Source organism: Chamaea fasciata, unplaced genomic scaffold (assembly GCF_029207755.1).
Source record: "Chamaea fasciata isolate MVZ Bird 193981 ecotype frontalis unplaced genomic scaffold, bChaFas1.0.hap1 SCAF_16, whole genome shotgun sequence".
Classification (NCBI taxonomy): domain Eukaryota; kingdom Metazoa; phylum Chordata; class Aves; order Passeriformes; family Sylviidae; genus Chamaea; species Chamaea fasciata.
The window spans coordinates 14,599,004-14,619,216 of NW_027094101.1; the positions used below are offsets into that span (position 1 = coordinate 14,599,004).

Here is a 20,213-nt window from a genome sequence, read left to right on the forward strand (position 1 = left end):
CGTGTCCCCGAGCCGGGCTGGGGAAGCCCCCGGCAGCCCGGACCCTGCGCTCCCCTCCCTGCTCGGGATGCGTGGGAACTCCCTCCTCATCCCACGGCCCCTCCTGAGTCAGCAGCCAGCTGAAGCACCGTCCTAGTGGCAAAATATTACCTTTTAAAGGGTTTGTTTGCGTTTGGGGTGGGACTTCGTGCAACGCCAGCTTGGCGTTGATCATTGTGCTCCCAGTTATTTTTACTCCCAACCCCCAGTGTTTTAGCTGGGGCTGCAGTGCCTCACAAAGTGTCTGTGAGGAAAACCGGGCCCAATCCAGCTCCGGAATCGAGGGGTGGATGAAATCCGAGGCGAGATCAGCAGCTGAGTGTCACAGCCGGGCCTTCCCGGCCTTCCCAGCTCGGAAGGATCTGGTTTTACGGGATGCTGCACCCACACCCACACCATTCCACACCTGCCACCCCATCCCTCTTCCCTCCGCTCCCCCAGGATCTGTCCGAATGGAGGATTATTTTCCTTTCAGAGCAGTGATTGTGTCGCTCATCCTTTGCCCGGGGACTGCCCGGGTTCAGCGGCCGTGACCCCGGAATGCCGGGCGGCCTTCCCGGCCACACCGGGGAGCAAACCGGGGGGGCAGGCAGGGAGGTGGCGGCTCTGCCGGGCAGGTGACACCTTTGCCGTGCGGGTGGTGGCTTGGCAAACTTCAGCTCCGTTTTTTGCGGCTGAAGCTTTTGCCTGGAGGCAAGCAGCTCCCGTCCCGCCGGCGCTGCCGGGCTCGCAGCATCCCGACCTTGCCGGGATAAAATTAGCCCCATTTCACTTTGGATTAAAGGCAGCGCCGCTGGAGCCGCGCGAGCGCTTCGGCTCGGAGACGTCAAACGGCAGCGATCCCTTTTTTGTCTGGATCGGGGAGGGGACAGTCCTGCCAGCCAGCGCCTGGTGACAATGACATTGATTTCCTAGACCTCTCGGCGTGGCCAAATCTGTATTTTTAGCCGCGGAAGAGAAAAATACGAATCACGTGTCAGAGCAATGCTTTCCGTGCCCCGGTGGGAGGGAAGGAGCCGGGAGCCGTCGCTGCTGGAGCAGGGGATGAGCCGGACTCGCTGCCCGGTCCCGGAGCGGGGCTGGGGATGCGCCGCGGAGCCGCTGCTGCGGTGCCCGGGCTCCACCCCGGCACTGCCCCGGCCGTGCCCCGCACAGCTCTGGGGTCCCACGGCACGGGGGAACAAAGGATCCCCGCTCCCAAAGGATCCCGTCCATCCCTCCCCATCCCCTGTGGCCATTTATCTTCCGGGGCAGGCGCTGCCTTCATCTCTGCTTCCCTGCCACCGCCTCTTCCCCCTCCCTGTTCTCATTTCCCCAAGAAGACTTTAATGAAATCTGCCCTTAATTAAATCCACATTCATTTGCATAATTACCAGGAAATTGAAATTAGCCTGTGGACGTGGCTGGAATACATTTGGCATGAGGCGGCCGTGGCTGTTCCGAGGGGCTGCACCGAGGGCCGTGGGGTGCCCCCCACCCATGGGTGCTGCCCCACGGGGCTGCTCCCCACATCCCTTCCCTCCCTTGCCGGGGTGGCCATGGTGACAGGGTGAAAGTGGAGGGACAGCCGCTCCTGAGGCCACGGCAGGGCAGAGGCCGTGCCCTCCACCCCCGCATAAGCAGCATCACATTTCCTTTATTTAATAATAATAAAAAAAAGTCTTCACCGCCATTGAGAAATTTTTTGTTGCTTTTATAACTATGTATTTTGTCGTTTTTTATGGTTTCAGTTGTGGTTTGTTTTTTTTTTTTTAAATCCTTTTCAACAGTGACAAACTGAGGTAACGTCTGTGACACTACAGCCTCTCCTACGGGAAGAAGGTCCGAAACCCGACAGTTGAGGGAACTGGAAATAAAAACCTGACAACCTACGGACACAGCGACCTCGACGGGGACAGAAATCACACCGGGCACCCCCTGGGACACGCCCCGGGCGGTGCCACCGAGCCCTCCCAGAGAGGTGCCACCGAGCCCTGCCGGGGCGGCCGGGATCCCTTATCTACATTATTGCACGAAAGATCGAGGACATCGAGGGACCTAAGGCAAAGAGGAGTAAAACCGGTGCCTAGCTCTCTACGTGGGGCAATGCTACGTCTAACGCCGGGCCCGGGGGTGCCGGGGACGGGGGCACGGCGGGGGCGGGGCGGCCCCTGCTCTGTAAACTGCTGCTGCTGCTGCTGCTGCTGGAAAGCGTTATAGCCCTTTGTGGGGAATTGGGGCACCGGGGCGGCTCCACGGCACCCACCCCATGGGAGGGAAGCCCGAACCACAGCAGGGTGTTCCTTGCCGCCTTGGGGTGCCCCCACAGCTTCCCCACCGCGGCGGTGGGGTGAGCTCCCCGCTCTGATGGGTGCCCAGATCCAGGAGGGAAGGTGCGACCTCCACGCACACCCCAGGGACCTTGTCACTAAGGGGCCACCGGTGGCGGCTGCCCACCGCGCCCTGCCTCGCTGCAGCCAACCCCGGCAGGGTCTATCCCGTTGCCGCTTCCCCGCCAGCCCCAGGGGAGGGTGACAGGTTTGGGGAAGGGGCGACAGCAAGGAGGGGTGATGGGGACAGCACAGAGAAGCAGGCAGGCCCGCGGGAGGCCACTCGGCGCTCCCCCCGCGCTCCCGGGCTGTGCAGGCCAGCCTGGGCTGCACCGCTGCCCCTCCTCCGGTCCCTGGGTACAAAGAGTCTGCAGAGGGGCCCCGGGGACGCCGGCACGGCAGAGCCAGCCCGGCCCCGAGCATCCAACCTGCTGGATGGCCGGCACCGCGCCGCTGGCCACAGCCCGGAGCGCAGCTCCGGCCAGACGGGACCCACCCCTCCGGCAGGGCCTGAGCCGTGTGGGGCAGGGCGGGGGGCCAGGGGCTGCCGGTGGCGGTGGCTGGGACACACAATGACACACAGACAGGGACACTTGCTACATCAATGGCTGCCAGCACCTCCCACGGCAGGGAGGCAGCCGGGGCTGCCGGGGCTCCGGAGCTGCCGGCACCCCCCGGCTCCCCATCACCCACCTCCCTATCCCCTCCCAGGCCCCAGCAGCGCGGCAGGGACCAGTGGAAGAGGGCAAATCACCACCCACCCAAACCTCCCCAAAGGCCTCCTCCACGGTGCAGGGTCATCGGCCTTCCCGCTCCCCGGGCAGGGGTCGAGCACGGGGTGGGAGCAGAGGCAGTGGGACACCCGCTACCCACTGCCCCCTGACTCTTCTTCCCCGTACTGGGAGACCCCTCCCCACACCACCCCGGGGGGAGCCTTGGAGGGGCAGCACAGCCGTGGCCGGGCTGTGGGTGCCCCCAGCCTCCCCGGCGGCGAGCGGCGCCCTCGGCTGGGCTCCGGCCACCGGCCTCGCCCAGGCGGGGCGGGGGGGTCGGCATCCTCGGCGCTACAGAGTGCGCCCAGTTCTGTCCTTTTCCTCTTCGATTCTGTTTCTTTTCCTTTTTTTTTTTTTTTTTCCTTTGGGACACCCAGAGCCCGGTCCCGGCTCGTGCCACCAACCACGATGTGCTCCCCCCATCCCTGTCCCCGGGCCGGGGGGACGGGGCGGGTCGCGCAGCCGCCACGCGCCGCCGTCACACGCAGATCTCTATTGCTGTGGCCAGGACCATCTGCCCCTTGGCCTTGTCCTGCCGTCCGTCTGTCCTGCTGGCCGTGCCCGGGGCGGCTGCGCCGGGCTCGGGGCCGCGCGCTCCGCTCCCCTCGGTCAGGACGGTCCTCTTGAGCGGGGCGGGCGTGCAGGAGCCGCCGGCATCATGGCAGTGCGGCCCGGCCGGGAGCTTGTCCCTGGCGTGCTTGCGGGAGCGGTAGGAGGGCCGGCACCGCACCTCGGCCATGAGGTCGCACTTGATGAAGTAGAAAACCTCCTTGACGGGGCAGCGCTTCTCGGGGTCGAGCGCCAGCAGGCGCTGGAACATGCGCAGGGCGCTGTCCGTGAAACGCCGCCACTGCGAGGGCAGCCCCGCCAGCCGCCCCTTCTGCCACCGCACGAACTCCTCAAAGAAGGCGTCGGACGCCACCGCCGCCTCCCAGGGGAAGTTCCCGGTGAGGACGCAGAAGATGAGCACCCCGAAAGCCCAGACGTCGATGCTGGTGTCCACGGCGAAGCCCTCGGCGCGGCCGGCCTGGCACACCTCGGGCGCCGTGTAGGGGATGGTGCCGCTGATGCGCTTGACCCGGCAGCCCACCTTGCGCGTCATGCCGAAGTCGGCCAGCTTGACGCGGCGGCAGTCGCGGTCGAAGAGCAGCACGTTCTCCGGTTTGATGTCCCGGTGCACCAGGCTCTTGCTGTGCATGTAGTCGAGGGCCAGGCCCAGCTGCTGCACGCAGCGCTTCACCAGCTCCTCGGGGAGCCCCACCTGCGGGGGGGACACGGCGTCAGCACCGAGCCCTGCGGGGGCCCATCCGGCCCGGGTCGGATGGTCAGGGGTGCTTTCATCTCCGGGTGCTCAGAGGCAGGGGATGGTGGTGGGTCCTGGGCCACCCAAGGGATGGGTGGTGGGTCTCAGGCTCCCCATAAGGATGGTTTGGGTTGGAACGGACCTTAAGGATCATCCAGTTCCCTGGGCAGGGACACCTTCCACTATCCCAGGCTGCTCCAAGCCCCGTCCAACCTGGCCCCAGACACTTCCAGGGATCCAGAGGCAGCCACAACTTCCCCAGGAGAAGGGTGATGGGTCTGAGGCCACCCAGGGGATGGGTGATGGGTCCCACACTTGTTTGTAGGTCCTTGTGGTCAAGCCCAGCCCAGATAGGGGTGCCCAGCCCCTGCACCCCCTCCCACATGGGCACAAAGCACAGGGGCAGCTTCGCTCAGCACCCCCTGAACCCCCATATCCCACCAAGGCTCCCAGGGGAGGTGCCGGGGTCCCACCTGAGGCGGGATGATGTCGAAGAGGTCCCCGCCGGGGGCGTACTCCTGAGCGAAGACGTAGCAGTCCTCGGTCTCGAAGACCACGTCGAAGACCTTGATGATGAAGGGGCTGGAGGAGAGCGTGTTGGTGATGCTGAATTCCCGCAGGAAGTTCTTCAGCTTCGTCTTGCTCTTGTTGACGAACTTGAGGGCCATCTTGGTGCCTGTGGAGGGCAGGGGACAGGAGTGAGCCCTGGCTGGGACAGGCCGGGCGCGGCGCTCCCAGCACACGTCCCCTCCTCTCACCTGTGCTTTTATGGGACACCAGGTCCACCTTGCCGTAGGTGCCCTTGCCGAGCTCGCGGATGAGGTCATAGTGCTTGGTGATGTCGGTGCCCGAGAGGGTGCGGATGGCCAGGGACTGCATGTCCTCGGTGATGAGGGGCACCCCGCAGCAGCCCAGCTTGCGCGACGGCTCCTGCTCAATCGAGCCCGCACTCATGGTTGCGCTGCAAGGCACAGGTGGCACTGCTTCCGTGGGGGCTGCAGAGCCTTTGTGTCCCGTCCCATCCCGTCCCATCCCATCCCATCCCATCCCATCCCATCCCATCCCATCCCATCCCATCCCATTCTGTCTCGTCCTATCTCTTCCCCAGGGCTGCAGCCACAGCTCCTCACAAAGGGGGATGGGGCTGCCAGGGTGGTGCTGAGCAGCCCCCACTGGGTGCCACCCCTCCGTCCCCAGGGGCCACCAACCCTACAGCTCTGGAGGGGATGCTCCAGCGTCCACAGGGGCTGCAGATGTGTGGATGTTTGGGGTCAAAGGGAGGGCTCCAGGCACGGCAGAGACAAGGACGGGAGACAGGGACATGGACACACAGAGGGACACATAGGGACACACACGGATACAAACAGGGACGCACACATGGACACATTTTCTCAGGCCTGGTGTGTTCACGGCCTCCCTGAAGGACAGTGGGGACCCCAAGAGCCAGCCCTGTCCGCTCCAGTACTGAGTCCCCCGCAGAGCTGAGCCTCACCCCAGCCAGCGAAGCTCCAGAACGGAACCAGGGCCATGCACAGGCACCGAGGGGACACAATGGCTCTGCAGCAAACCCCTCCCTCACATCTCTCCATCCATCCACCAGCACCAGCTCCTGGCCTTCACTGACCAGGGTGCCAGACACTCTGGTGTGGAGAATCCCAGAATCTCAGATTGCTTTGGGGTTGGAAGGCACCTTAAAGCCAACCTTGTTCCATGGGCAGGGAACATGTCACTACCCCAGGTTGCTCCAAGCCCCAGTATCCAACCTGGCCTTGGACACTTCCAGGGATCCAGAGGCAGCCACAGCTTCTCTGGGCACCCTGTGCCAGGGCCTCCCCTCCCTCCCAGGGAACAATTCCTTCCCAATATCCCAATAACTTCCCTCTGGCAGTGGGAAGTCATTGCCCCTTGTCCTCTCATTTCAGGCTCTTGTCCCAAATCCCTCTCCAGCTCTCCTGGAGCCCCTTGAGGCACTGAAACGGGCTTTAAGATCTCCCCAGAGTCTTGTCTTTTCTAGGCTGAACAATCCAAATTCTCTAAGCTTTTCTTCACAGCAGAGGTATTCCATCCCAATAATCATCATTGTGGCTTCCTCTGGACTTGCTCCAACATATCCATGTCTTTCCTGCGCTGGGGACCAACAGCTGGATGCAGTATTCCCGGTGGGATCTCACCAAAGCAGAGCAGAGGCCGGCCCAGCCAGCAGCACATGGACAACAGCATCAGCATTCCTCACTCCCAACAAACCAGGGATGGTTTTCTCTTCACTTTGGCCATTCCCAGAAGAAGATCCAAGCTCAGAGTCATCCACCACACCACCAAGGCAGTGAATGAAACCAGCCCAGCATCTCCTCTGAGGTCTTCAGGGCACTGCCTCACCCTCCATCACCTTCATCACAAGCACAAACCCCGGGTGGCCAGGGATGCGGGGAGGGCACTTGGTGGCTGCAGGTGGATGAGGGTGGACAGAGAGAGCCCAGCTGGTGCCCATGGGCTGAGCCCCACTCAGGGGCTGTGGCAGCCACCCCAAATGGTGCCAGACACCCCACAGAGTGCCTGCAGCGCCCCACGGTCAGGATCACACACAAGGATCCTGCCAGCCCCTTCTCAATAAGGCTGAGGCGGATCTCCAACTTCTCCCTCCCTTCCTTCCTTCCTTCCTTCCTTCCTTCCTTCCTTCCTTCCTTCCTTCCTTCCTTCCTTCCTTCCTTCCTTCCTTCCTTCCTTCCTTCCTTCCTTCCTTCCCCACATCGTGCTGCCTGTCATCCCAAACCAAAGCTCAGCTTCTTCACTTATTATAGTTATATTTTTTTCCCTGGGAAGTTGGGGAAAAAATAGAAAAGGAACTTCAACATCATGATGTTCCAAAAATGTAACAGTTTGACTCATAAGATCTCCGAAGCAGCTCATCTCCATAGTGTTTCATTGGCCCCCTGGCAGAGGAGCACCATCTCAGCGTCTGGGTGCTGGAGGTGGAGGTGGATCAGCAGCAGCTCGCTGGAGGCAGGACTGAGAACAGCCCCCAGCATCCTGCACAGAGAATTCCGGCTACGCTTGGATTTACGATTGCGCTCGTCGATGTCCCTTAATTAACCGGCGTTGAAATGCAATTATTCAAGTCGGGAAGGTTGGGTTTGAGGAAGAGCCCTGCTGGTTGGATGGGAGAGAGGAGAGGGAGGACTGGCAGCTTGTGGAAGTGCTCTCCAAGTCAAGGGCTGTTTGCTTTTCCTCTTGGCTCAGCCTGTTGGGGTTTCCAGGTGTCTCCTTCCCAACCAGTAACCAAGGAACATCCATGGGAAGCAGGGATCCCGCCACGTCAGGTCCCGTGCTGCAGCGTGGGCTGGCACAGCTGGCACCAGGATGTGCTGCCAGGGATTGGGATGTGCCGGGATCCTGCCGCAGTGCCGCCGGCACGGCCAGCTCCGAACAGCCACCCCCGCCTGGTCAGGGCTAACGGGAACACGGGGCCGTGGCCGGGCCCAGGAGAGGCCAAACAGTGACCAAAATACCGACGTGCCGAGGCCAAGGAAAGCCTAAACGCTGAAGTTTTCATTAAAAATTGAAAGGCTTTTGAAAACACGTTGGGTTTGATGTGAGCAGCGAAGCAGGGCAGCAGCAGGAGGCAGAGAGAGCTCGGTTCCAGCTCCAGGCACTCCCAGGGACAGCAGGGATGTGGGAAGAGCGGGACACAGAGAGATGGCAGTGCCGGAGTGGCCGGAGATGCCACCAGCTTGGCCTGGCCAGGTTGAGGTCCCACATCCTTCTGCAGCCAGGGCAGTCACACCAAGGACCAGCTGTGCAGCCACATGCCAGATCAGGTCACTCCAGAGCCAGAACGGCCCTTTCCCGGCACCCCAGCTCCCCTCCCGCCCCAAAACCCTGGCAGAGGAGTCAGCACCATGTCTGAAGGAAGACAAACGCACCCTCTCCAGCTCAGCTTCAGGTGTTCCTGAAGGAGCTTTCCCAAGCAGGGAGGAAGGATTCGCATCCCGGCCGAGTCCTGGCAAAGCCCCCCATGGCTCAAGATCCCGGGAGTGACAAAGAGGCAGCGAAGCCACTGCCACGTGGCCCCGGGACCTGCCGCTCACCACAGGCGGTTCCTGCCGTCATCTCCGCATCCTGAGCCATTTCTCCTACTATTCAGACTAAAATTGTTCTGTGTTTAAGCTTCAGAACCGTTTATCTCATTGAGTGAGGAGGATAATCCACCCACCTCTTCCTTGCTCCCTGGCAGGTATTTATAGGCAGCCACTCGTCTCCCGTCGGCAGCTGCCGCTCCTCTTCCCAAACCTCCCGGCACCATCCGCAGCACCGTGGAGCAGATCCCGGAAGGACATTATCCCATATCCACAGCGCAGCATCCTGCCAGGAGCCGGGGCCGGCCCCGACAATCCCGTCCCGGCGCTGTTCCCTGCTGGGGGATGCTTTGCCTTGCTCCACATCCCGCTCCGCCGCACGCTCAGCCCTGGGCGCATCGGCTCTGCCGATAACTAATTGCAAACTCATTAGGAGCTCATTGAGAGGAGCAGAGGCCGCCCGGGAGAGTTGCCCCAGGCTCCCGCAGAGGAGGCTGCTGGAGCAGCGGCTGCTTGGAAATTAAGAGGGAAAGGGGGAAAAATCCCTCTGGCCACATCAGAGACTGACAGGAAAACAACCCGGTTATTGAGGGAGGTTACAGGAAAAGGGTTCGGGCTGAGCCTGATGCACGGTTGAGCACCAGAGGCTGGGACTCGCACAGTGGGCTGTTCTGGGGCAAGGAATTGGGAAGATGAAGGGAAAATCTATGCAGGGCAGGGGCTCTGCAAGACCCAGATTCCTCTTTAAAGAGGGGAGAAATGCGAAATGCAGCAGTGGGATGGGCACAAGCCCACGCTGCTCCGTCCCTGAACTTGGCAGAGCTTTGATTTCCCCATTTCCCATTCCCAAACCCCCAGTTATGAGCAGGTAACACCGACTGCCACCCCAGCCCAGCAAGCTGGAGGCCAGGGCATCCCTCCACACCCCAGCCAGCTTCCAAACCCGAACAACGCACTGTTTCCCCTGAACAACGCACTGAGCCAGCAAAGTCACACCCTGGGCCCTGCCAGGGCCATCGCCTCTCCCAGTTCTCCACATGCCAGCACCACCCTGGTGTCACTGGAACGAGGGGCCAGTGGTGCTTGGGCTGTGCCCCACGTTGAGCCGCTGTCTCCCAGTGCCCCACTCCATTTCCAGCTGCTGCCACCTCCATTCCTGCCTGACCCCGTTCCAGGGACATCCTCTCCTGTGTTCCGTGCCGCTGGGACCCGCACACCAGATATGAGCTGTGCTTCCCGGGGCTGTGGCACGCCGGAGCCCAGGGAGGGCTGGCAAAGGCACCTTGGCCTAACGAGGACAATGTGGCTGTGGGGGCAGGACAGGAACCGGGGCTCAGAGCCACCGGCACCCACCATGGCCAGGCAGCCTCCAGCCAGGGTGGTCACCAACTCCCACCTCACCCAGAGCAGCAAAACAGGCCCAGGGAAAGGGTTCCTGCATCCATGTGCCACCTCAAGGCCATCCAAAGCCACCCAGGACAAGCCGAGTGTGTCTGGGAATGGCTGGTCACACACAGCATGGGGACATTGGCTGCTGGCAGTGGCTTGGGGACAGCCCCTCTGCCAGCATCCTGCAGCCCAGGAGGAGCAGCCACCTCCAAGAGGCCATGGGTGCAGCACATCTCCCTGTCCAGCTGGCTCCAGCACAGCGGGACAGCGCCGGGAAATGCCGGAGCACCACGGACACCACCGGAACCAGCACCAAACCTCCACCGAAGCACCCGCAGCAACTGGGACTCCCCAGTGCCCCCAGCTCAGGACTGAATTGGCACTGAATTCCAAGTTATCCAGCAATTCTCATACCAGCTCCTTGCCTAGACCAGAGCAGCCCGCTCAGCAGCAGGATTGTCTTCGGCAAAGTCAGTGAACACCCAGCCAGGCCAGGGCTCCCAGTCGCAGGAGCTGCTCTCCCAGTGCAGATGTTCCAGCTGCAGGGCAGGGTCAGGCCCTGTCACACCCATCCATGCTGTCCCCCACTGCAGGAACCATCTCCCATCCTGGCCAGCAGCCTGTGACAAGCTTCCTCAGCCTTTGGTCCCGGGATTCAGGTTACACAGAGCAGTTTGGGAAGAGAAGACAAAGCAGTGCCAGGACCTTCTCCTCCGCCTGCTCCCCGGGGAGCCGCCACTCCTCCTTCCTGCCACGGTTCCCTGTGCCCTCCGCACCGCTCTCCCGGAGCTGCCAGCAGGATTTTCCCTGCTCTCATCCACACGGGGCCGTCTCTGTCCACCGGCCCCGATGACAGGACCTTGGCTGCCTTTCAGTGCTTCGGCCTCCCGGGGTTTTTGCTGCCGAGCAGCATGGCTTCGTTAGGACCTCAGCTCCTCCAGCCTGCAGCTCCTCCCGCCTTCGCCGCCGGCACCGGGGATTTATGATTACTTCATTGTTTGATTGGTTTCATCAGCCTGTCATCATCTCCCTCCCAAAACTCTTCCGCCAGCGCCGGCAGCACCGCACGGTTGGGATCTGCAAAGACAAACGCCCCGAGCGGCACCTGCCCGACCCCACGGCGGGGCCAGCCGGCCCTCGGCCCCGCTCGCTCCTGGCGACAGCAGCGGCACGTCCCTCTGCCACAGAACCCAGCCCTGACTCCACTCCAAGGGGCTTTATGTGCCCCGTGCAGCCCGGGCATCGCCCCCACCGCAGCCTCCGCCGGCCGGGATGCTCCCGTGAAGGAGGACGCTCCCACCTCTGCCGTGGTCTCCTCCCGCAGCACCCCGGGCAGCGCAGGGTGACACGGTGACACCGGGCAGGTGACCTCCGTCCCGCCGAGGGCCCAGCACAGAGGGCTTCCGAGGCCGGGCCACCCTGTCCCCGGTCCCCGAGCTGTGCTGGGGCTCCCGGCTGGCGTCGCCCGCCCGCGGCTACGGCGGCAGCGAGGCCGGACCTGGAGGAAAGTGGGTCACGCTCCCCTTCCCCGCTGCAGCCCGGGGAACAACGGGGTGGGAGGGAGGCCGGCCCCGCGCCCGCGGCCGGGGGACAGCAGGGGACAGCAGGGGACAGCAGGAAAGGTGAAAGGGGAGATAGGGGAGGGGATGAGGGGACACAAGGAGACAGGAGGGGACGTGGTGAAGGGATGCGAGAGGGGACGAGGCGAGATGACGGGAGGAGATGACACGGGGAGATGACGAGGGGACAAGAGAGGACACGATGAGGAGAGACAATGAGGGGAAACGAGGGGAGATGATGAACGGGGCATGAGGGGAGATGACAAGAGGACATGAGGGGACATGAGGGGAGGTAATACAGAAGACAGGAAGCTGGTGAGGGAAGACAAGGGGAGGTGAGGGAACACGAGGGGAAACAAGGGGAGATGAGATGGGGAGATGATGGGGGGACACAAGGGGACACAATGAGGGGACACGAGGGGACACGGCCTGAGCTGCCCCCGAGGCCGCCTCTCCCTGTTCTCCCCTTGCCCTGTTCCCAGCTGTCTTCCAGCTCAGCGCACCCTTCCAGACACCCCCAAACCCGCCGGGAGCCCCCGGGACCAGCCCCGCGGCCCCAGCAGCGCTCGGTGTCACTCACGCCCCTCCGTCCCCGTCCCTCCCCCTCGCCCTCCCGCCGTACCGGGGCCGCCCGGGGCGCAGGTGCCACCGGCCGCAGGAGGGACCCGGGGCGGGGGAGCCACCGATCCCGGGGGCAGCGCCCGCCCCGCGCGGTGCCCACCCCGCTCCATTCATCCCGGAGCGCCGGTTGTACCGGGATGGGGGATTTGTCCCCTCCCCTCGCCGTGCGGGCAAACAAAGGGCGGCCTCGGTACCGGGCGGGCAGCGCCCCCCCGTATCCTCATCCCCGCATCCCCGTGCCCGCGCCCCATCCTCGCACCGCCGTCTTACCGGAGGGGCGAGCCGCCGCCGCGCCCCGTCCCCGGCGGGAGAGGAGCCGCCGCCGCCGCCGCCGCCGCCGCGCTCCGCCCGCCCCGCCGGGCTCCTCATGCCGCGGCCCCGCCGCCGCCGGAGGAGCGGAGCGGAGCGGAGCGGAGAGAGCGGAGGGAGCGGAGGGAGCGGAGGGAGCGGAGGGAGCGGAGGGAGCGGAGCGCGGCGCCCCCCGCAACCCCCGGCAGCGCCCGCCCCGCGCCGCGCCGCGCTCCGCCCGCACCGGCACCGGCGCCGCCCCGGGGAGGGAGCGCGGAGCGGGAGGAGCGGGAGGCGCGGGGGGGCTCCGCCGCCGGCCCCGCGGGGATGGGGGGATGCGGAATGAGCGATGCGGGATGCGGGGCTTGTCCCCGCCCCCCCGGTGTAGCCGGGGGCAGGCGGTGCGGGAGCAGCCCGGGAAAGGGGGGTCGGGGCTGAGCCGCCCCCTCCCCGCCGGGTGCGGAGCTCCGGTACCGCGGGCTGGGCTCGGAGCAGACGGCGGCGCCGGGGACAATGGGGACGGGAGCGGTGCTCCGCGGGGGGCGGCTTCACACCCCCACCCCACCCGACGACCCCAATAATCCAAGCTTGGAGCAGCTGGGGGTCACCAGCACTGTGCAGCCAGAATGCCCAAGCACAGGACCACGTCCTGCTGCCCGTGTTTCCCTGGGCCCTGCTGTCCTTGAGCCCTCCAAGACTCTGCTCCCTCTCCTTTGGCACAGGTGATGCCCCCGTGGTGTGGGTGATGCCCACCCTGGGTCAGGGGATGGTTTGGGTTAGAAGGGACCTTCAGGATCATCTCATTCCAACCCCTGCCACGGGACACCTTCCACTATCCCAGGCTGCTCCAAGCCCCATTCAACCTGGCCTTGGACACTTCCAGGGATCCAGGGGCAGCCACAGCTTCTCTGGGCACCCTGAGCCACCATGGCACAGGTGATGCCCACCATGGCACAGACAGCCCCCCAGAATGCTGCTCCTCAATGTGTGCACGACATGTGCCTTCCCCTGTGGCCCATGAATGGTGGGAACATTCATGCCAAGCCGGGAAATGCCAGATGAGGAAAAGACATCACGGGGGCTTCCCTTCAGGCACCTTAAATTCGGCAACACTTTCAGCAAGTGATGCCAGAGCTGGGCACCAGGAGCTCCCAGGCACCTCCAGCCTGGACCACAGTGACAGCTCTCCCGGAGGAAGGCGAGGGGTTGGCACTGTGCTCCCTCTTGGAGCATCCCTGGACACACCTCATCTTCCCAGATTTCCTTCTGTGCCCACCAAGGCCGCGCAGGGATGTTTAACACAAGCCGGGATTTGCTTCGGGACTTCTTTGTCTCTCAGCTGGGTGCCAGGTCCCCTTGCTGCCGCGATGTCACTTTAAAGGGACTCAGCCCCACTCTCCGTGGGGGACACCCGACTGTTCCCACACATCAGCCGTGCCCGCTCCACTGGGACCGGGACTCTCCCGCTGCTCCCTGAGGCCCCACAACCCCGGGAGGGCCGGGCAGCCATCGGCACTGACTCACTGGTGGCTCTGCTCCGCTCGCGCTGAGGATGCAGAGCAATTAAGCCTTTTCATGAATGACTTTAAGGCAAGAGGCTGAATCACACTCCGGCACTCCGCTTTAATTTGTGCCGGCATCGGCTGTGCCGCTGTCACCCTGCTCTTCCAGCTGCGCACGGGGCAGCGCCAGCCCGGGCAGGGCCGCGGCAGGGACGGCTGCGGCTCCCGGGGCCGGTCCCCTCCATCCCCTCCGCTCGCCGGCTCCCGCCACAGCTCCCGGCTCCCGAGGCTGGGATGCTCCGGGTGGGGATGATTCCCACAGGGGTGGAGGCATGGGAATGGCATTGGGAGAGAAATGCTGGGGCGCAGTGCCCCGGCCAGGCGGGGCTGGGACAGGGCTGGCACAGGGCAGGAGAGCATCCGAGGAGTGAAGGTGCACCAAAGAGGAAAACCCTGGGAGATGGGCAGAGCCCTCTGTGTCACCGCAGCAGCAGACACGGGCCAGAAAAAGCCGCAGCCGCCTGCCTCGCACGCCCCACTCCGTGGGGCTGGGGTGGCTCCAGCCTCACCCCTTCCCGAGGCCCTCTCCCCCCGTGTCCCCTGCCTGTCCTTGCGGTGCCATCCTGGCTCCAGGAGCCTCCCGCTCGCGGCGTTCTCTGAGCTCTCTGTCAACTCTCTCCCTATTTATAGCTCGGGGCTGTTTCTAGGTCAGGCGGGAGGTGCCGGTGCCCGGGGAGCCAGCCCAGGGACCACGGGGGGGGCTGCAGGGACGGTGTCACACGCCCCACACGTGGGTCAGCTCCCAGTGTCACCATCCTGCTGCCGTGCCCTGAGTGCACAGGGGCCGAACTGGCACTGGGACCAGCTGGGCCTGGCAGGGCTTCAGGGGACTCCAGGGGCTTGGCAGGGCTTTGTGGGGCTCAGTGGGACTCCATGGGGCTCTCTGGGGTTCTGTGGGGCTCCACGGGACTCATCAGGGCTCCGTGGGCTTCAGCAGGTCTCCATGGGACTTTGTAGGGCTCAGCAGGGCTCTTTGGGACTCCATGGGGCTCTGTAGAACTCGGGAGGGCTTTGTGGTGCTCTATGGGCTCCATGGGGCTCAGTGGGGCTGTGTGGGGCTCAGCAGGGCTCCTTCAGCTTCTGTGGGGATCTGTGGGGATCTGCAGGGCTCCATAAGGATCTGTGGGGCTCCATAAGGATAAGGATCTGTGGGGCTCCATGGGGCTCCTCAGAGCTTGTCAGGCCTCCGTGGGGCTCAGCAGGGCTCCATGTGACCCCGGGGGTTCCGTGGGGCTCTGTGGGGCCCGTCAGGTCCCTCTGGGGTGTCCCTGCCCCTCGGTGGCTCGTGGGTGACAGGCACACCGAGCCATAGTAACACCAGTTGTACCAGGGAGCGCCCGCACTGAGCTCCTGGTCTTCAAAGCACTCCCGGAGTATTAATAACTAATTAAGATTAACGAGATGAAAGGAGACAGATCAAACATGTTTATCAGCTCGTGCAATCCCAAACCGTGCGAAGAGCCCCCGCCTCCCCGAGGGACCACGGGTGCCCCTGGGATTTGTGCTCGGAACGGGAATATTCGGCTCGTGTCGTGGGATGTGCTCGGGCAGGGTGGGCAGCGGGAAATGACCTGGAAAGCCCAAAATATTCCCAGCGTGCCAGATCCCCTCGGAATTCAGCGAGAAGGTCGCTTGTCCCTTCGCCATCGCTTGGCCAGAGCGGGAGCCGAGGGATTGAGCCGCACAGGGGTCCCACGGCCACCCGCGCGTGTCACACTGCGGTGACAGGAGCCAAACCTGCCGGGGATGCTGCGGGGATGCTGGGAAGGAGCAGCGGAGGGAAGGAGGGAGGGAGGGAAGGCGGGAGCGGAGCACGCCGGGAGCCGCAGCACGGGCGGAGGGGACCCGCTCACCCCGGGGGGCTCCGGCGTGTCCCCCCTGTTGGGACAGCACCCCCCGCCTCCAGCCCGGGGGGCACCACCCGTGTCGGGGCCGCCGGGTGTCCCCTCGGTCCCTGGGGACGGAGCCCACCCAGGGGGTTTCCCAGGGGAAAGGGGGTGGTGGGAGCTGTTCCCGGAGCGCGGGGCGAGGTGAGCCCCCGGCTCGGTGTCCCCGCCCTGCTGCCATTCCCCGCCGTGACAGCCGGGAGGAGATTCCCGGGGGCCGCTCCCCAAGGTCAGGGAGGGGCCGCAGCCCGGGAGCCCTGGGACAGCCCCGCTGGTTACGGGCACACGCCGAACCCCCGGCAGCGACCCTCGGGGTGCTGCCCCCGGCCCAGAGCCCGTCCCGTGCTCCCGGGACCGGGAGGGACCGAGCACAGCGCCCTGAGGGATGGATCCGGGCTGGGGCTGCACCGGCCGCAGTCGGGATCTTGGGAATGGGGCTGACCCTGGAGCACAGGGACGGCTGTTCAGCCACGGGGATGGAACGGGACAGGAGGGGGTTCTTGGGGATGGGCTGCTCGGGAAAAGAAGCGGAACGGGTTTCTTCGAGGAGAAGGAGGGACTGAACTGGGGGGAGAGCCACGGGGCCCGCCCCGGTACCCCGGTACCCCAACAGCACCGGCACCGCCCGCCGCCTCCGCTCGCTGCCCGTTCTCCTGGCACCATCTAGAGGCTGCGGGGACGGGCACGGGGAGGCGGACACGGGGGGAGAGACACCGGGGGACGGCGCCGGGAACAGACACAGGGGAAAGGACGCGGGGACACACACGAGGGGACAGACAGAGGGGAAAGACGTGGGGACAGACACGGGGGGACAAACATGAGGGGACAAACACGTAGGGACAGACATGGGGGACAGACGCACTGCCACAGCACCCACGCGTGGGTCCCACGCACTGTCCCTGGCACAGGGGACAGGACCAGGCCGGGGCGCCGGGGCGGTGACAGCAGGGAGCACCTCTGGCAGCACCTCCTGTCACCCCGGGGAGCCCACCCCGGCGGGGCTGTGCTGGAGGTGACAGGCGATGGCAGCTGTGTCCCCACGGGATGGGGACAGACTCAGGGACAAGCTGGTGACAACCAGGGGGGTGTTCAGGGACCGGACACACACACACACCCACCCACCCCAGTGCGGCCAACCTTGAAGCAGGGCAGGACAGGGAGAAGCCTCTGGGCACAAGCCGTGGGTGTCCATCCCTCGGGTCCCCCGAGCAGGAAGGAAGGAAGGGGTGGTCCCTGCAGCCACCACGCGGGACCCTGGGCCACCACAGTGCCACCCCGAGTGCTCCCTCCCTGGCTGAGAATGCCAAACTCATGCCACCTGTGGCCTCACACAGGCTGGATGCCACTGGTCAGGTTCCAGCCCGAGTTGGGCTGTGGGACAGGAGCCCTGGGAATTCGTGCCCCCCTCCAGCCAGCAGCACCCACACCCAGGCCCTCTCGATCCCTGTTCCCTCCACCTGGGCACTGACTCACGGGAACTGAAGCTCCAAAAACTCATGATTTACACCAAAACAAATCCTACAGCTTCCTGCGACCTGGGAGGAAGGACAGACTGCCTGGATAGATCCAGCTGATGGCCCTGAGGCCCCCCAGACCTCGCTGGGGACAGCCAGTGCCTGGAGGGCTCCTGGCTGGAGCAGGCAGCGTGGGACAGGAGCCGGCAGTGGCTCAGTGCCACGGAGGAGCAGTTGGGCACAACATGTGCCAGCGTTCACACCTCGCATCCTGCCGGCTGCCCGGCTAATTCCGGCACCGGCACATTCTCCTTGGCTGTTGCTCAGCAGCGCCGGTGGAAGAGGAGATTTCGGGAAAGGGGGAGGCAAGCGCCGGTGCTGCTGCCCAGAGGGACAGGCCTCGGGGAGCCTCGGGGCGCTTCTTTTGAACCCACAGCTGCACTGGGCCCCCGGCCCCGGTCAGGCAGGGAGGAGCGGAGACTGCCCAGGGACCCTGCTCAGGTGAGCAGGGGTGGGTGGGATGGCTCCAGGATGGATCGGGGATGGTTCTGGGATGGCTCGGGGAGGCCGTGGGTGCACATGCTGCTGCCCACAGCCCCACTGTTCCCCATGGGCACAGCAGCGTCGCTGAGCTGGCACGGCACGGCACGGCACGGGATGCCCACCGGGTTCCCTGGAGAGCTGCTGCCAGGGAAGCACATCCCGGCCGGACACACGTGCTCTGCGCGCAGCGTCTCCAGGCACAGCACCGGCTCCGGACTCCTGTGGCCCGAAGAGGATGCGCCGGGTCCCAAGGAAACTTTGGGCACTGTCCCCAACCCGGCTCGGTGCCCCGCTCCCGGGCCGTGCCCTGCCGTGGGTCCACGGCGTGTCCCCACCAGAGCTGTGTCCCCTCCTGCGGCACTGACCTGTGCAGGTGCAGGGGCTGCAGCTCCTCTTTCTGGAAGCAGACGAAGCAGAAGGAATCCATCGCTCAGGTCCGGTGGCCACCGCGCCCGGGCGAGGGCGACCGCAGGGCAGGCAGTGCCGGAGGGGTGTTGGCATCTTCCTCGCCAGCGCCGGCGGTGGCCGGAGGCTCAGGCTGGCCCTCCCGGGGCCATGGTGTCACACGGCCGGACTGAGCGCCGGGACCGGCCGCTCCCCGGGCACGGAGGCCGCTCCGGGCTGTGCCGTGTCCCGCGTCGCCCTCACGCCGGGGCCGGCGATGCCCGGCGCCAGCCCGGCACCCATGGCGCTGCCCGGCCGGCGGCACTGCCGGTCCTCAGCGGGTGCCAACAGGGGCCCGCGGTGGCATCACCAGCACCAGGGGTCCGGCAGGGCGGGCCGAGGCAGCGGCCGAGCCCTGCGGTGCTTCAGAGGCCGCGGGAAGCGGCTGCCCCGCGGCCCCGGACGGTGCCCGGCCGCCGTGAGGCAAAGTGTCCCCTGCAGCAGGTGGGCTCCGGCGGGCTGTGACGGGATCCAGCGCGGTCTGGAAGGGTCTGGAAGGGTCCGGCAGGGTCCGGCAGCCGAACACACCGACGGAGGGGGAAAGTTGTGCCGTCGTGGAGCGGCGGCTCCGCGGGGCTCGTCTCACCAGCAGAGCAGCCGCTCGCTCTGACAGCTAAAGCAGCGTGCGAGTATTAATAGCTCCCGACTCCCGCGGCGAGGCTGGAAGTTAACTCCTCGAATGCCGCCTGCCCGGCCTCCAGCCGCCCTCTCCCGGTGCCCGCTGCAGCCTCCGGGCCCGCCAGCACGGGCTGGGACCGGGCAAACTCAGCCCGCCCTCCCGGGGCACCGCGAGTCACCGAGGAGCCCTTGCTCTGTCCCCCGGGGCTCTGTCCGACATCCCCAGGCTCTGGCACAGGAGACATGGCACAGTCGGGGGGAAATCTCTTCCCCTGACTGCTCGGGGGTGGCCCGGGCCTGCTGGTGGCAGGGGAGGTGGCTGGGAGCCATCCCGGGATGTTTCCCACTGCACGGGCACGCAGGGACAGGGACAGGACAGCAGCACCACGGTGCCTTGTGAGGGGTGTCTCCTCTGCCCCACAGCGGTGTCCCTGCCCCAGAAATGCGTCCCTGCCTCACAGCAGTGTCCTTTTGTCCCTTGATGAGTGTCCCTCCCCCAAAATGGACCATCGCTACAGGCTCCAGGGGGATGTGCCAGGCCACGGTGGGTCAGTAGCCCCCAAACTCACATGGCCCTGGCATGTCACTGTTCCCCATCCATTGGGACTGGCTCAGGCACCAACACGTGTCCCCCACGTCCTTGGGACCAAGTCCTGGTCCCTCGCCCCAGCCTGCACCCAGTGTCCTGGGGCAGGAGCAAAAGCCATGTCCTTGGGAAGCTGGAGCAGAAGAACAGGGAGAGGCTCCCCCAGCCTGGCCCTGGGCTTCGTCATCTCTCGCCCTGAATTATTCAGAGAGTGGCTCTGCCTGTGGTGTCTGCTCCGGCCACACCCCTGCTAATGGCAGAAATCGATGGCTTTTTAATTCCTCCTGGCCAGAAATCTCCTGGCTCTGCTGCTCTGAGTCCTGTTCCCCCAGGAGACGCCGATGATCCCAATTTTATCTCACAGAATCTTGGAATCCCAGAATGGTTTGGGTTGGAAGAAACCTTAAAACCCATCTTGTTCCACTCCCTGCCATGGGCAGGGACACCTTCCACTATCCCAGGTTACTCCAAGCCCCAGTGTCCAACCTGGCCTTGACACTTCCAGGATCCAGGGGCAGCCACAGCTTATCTGGGCACCCTGTGCCAGGGCCTCGCCACCCTCCCAGGGAACAATTCCTTCCCAATATCCCATCCATCCCTGCCCTCTGGCAGTGGGAAGCCATTCCCTGTGTCCTGTCCTTCTGTCCCTTGTCCCCAGACCCTCTCCAGCTCTCCTGGAGCCCCTTTAGGCCCTGGCAGGGGCTCTGAGCTCTCCCTGGAGCCTTCTCCTCTTCAGCTGAGCACCCCCAGCTCTCCCAGCCTGGCT

The 20,213-nt window shown here is 64.9% G+C and overlaps 1 protein-coding gene across 3 annotated transcripts; it reads right to left on the bottom strand.

Moving 5' to 3' along the window:
- Positions 1-1,922: 1,922 nt before the first annotated feature.
- Positions 1,923-18,517, bottom strand: SBK1 (SH3 domain binding kinase 1). Of its 3 annotated transcripts, none has more exons than XM_066198301.1 (4): positions 18,165-18,517; positions 5,183-5,385; positions 4,898-5,100; positions 1,923-4,382 (listed from the first exon to the last, which is right to left on the bottom strand). In XM_066198301.1, the coding sequence occupies exons 1-4, from the start codon at positions 18,224-18,226 to the stop codon at positions 3,600-3,602; spliced, it is 1,251 nt and encodes a 416-aa protein (XP_066054398.1). In that variant the 5' UTR covers positions 18,227-18,517; the 3' UTR covers positions 1,923-3,599. The 3 variants fall into 3 exon arrangements, with proteins under 3 accessions (XP_066054398.1, XP_066054399.1, XP_066054400.1); XM_066198302.1 differs by lacking the exon at positions 18,165-18,517 and adding an exon at positions 12,337-12,379; XM_066198303.1 differs by lacking the exon at positions 18,165-18,517 and adding an exon at positions 8,345-8,497.
- Positions 18,518-20,213: the final 1,696 nt, after the last annotated feature.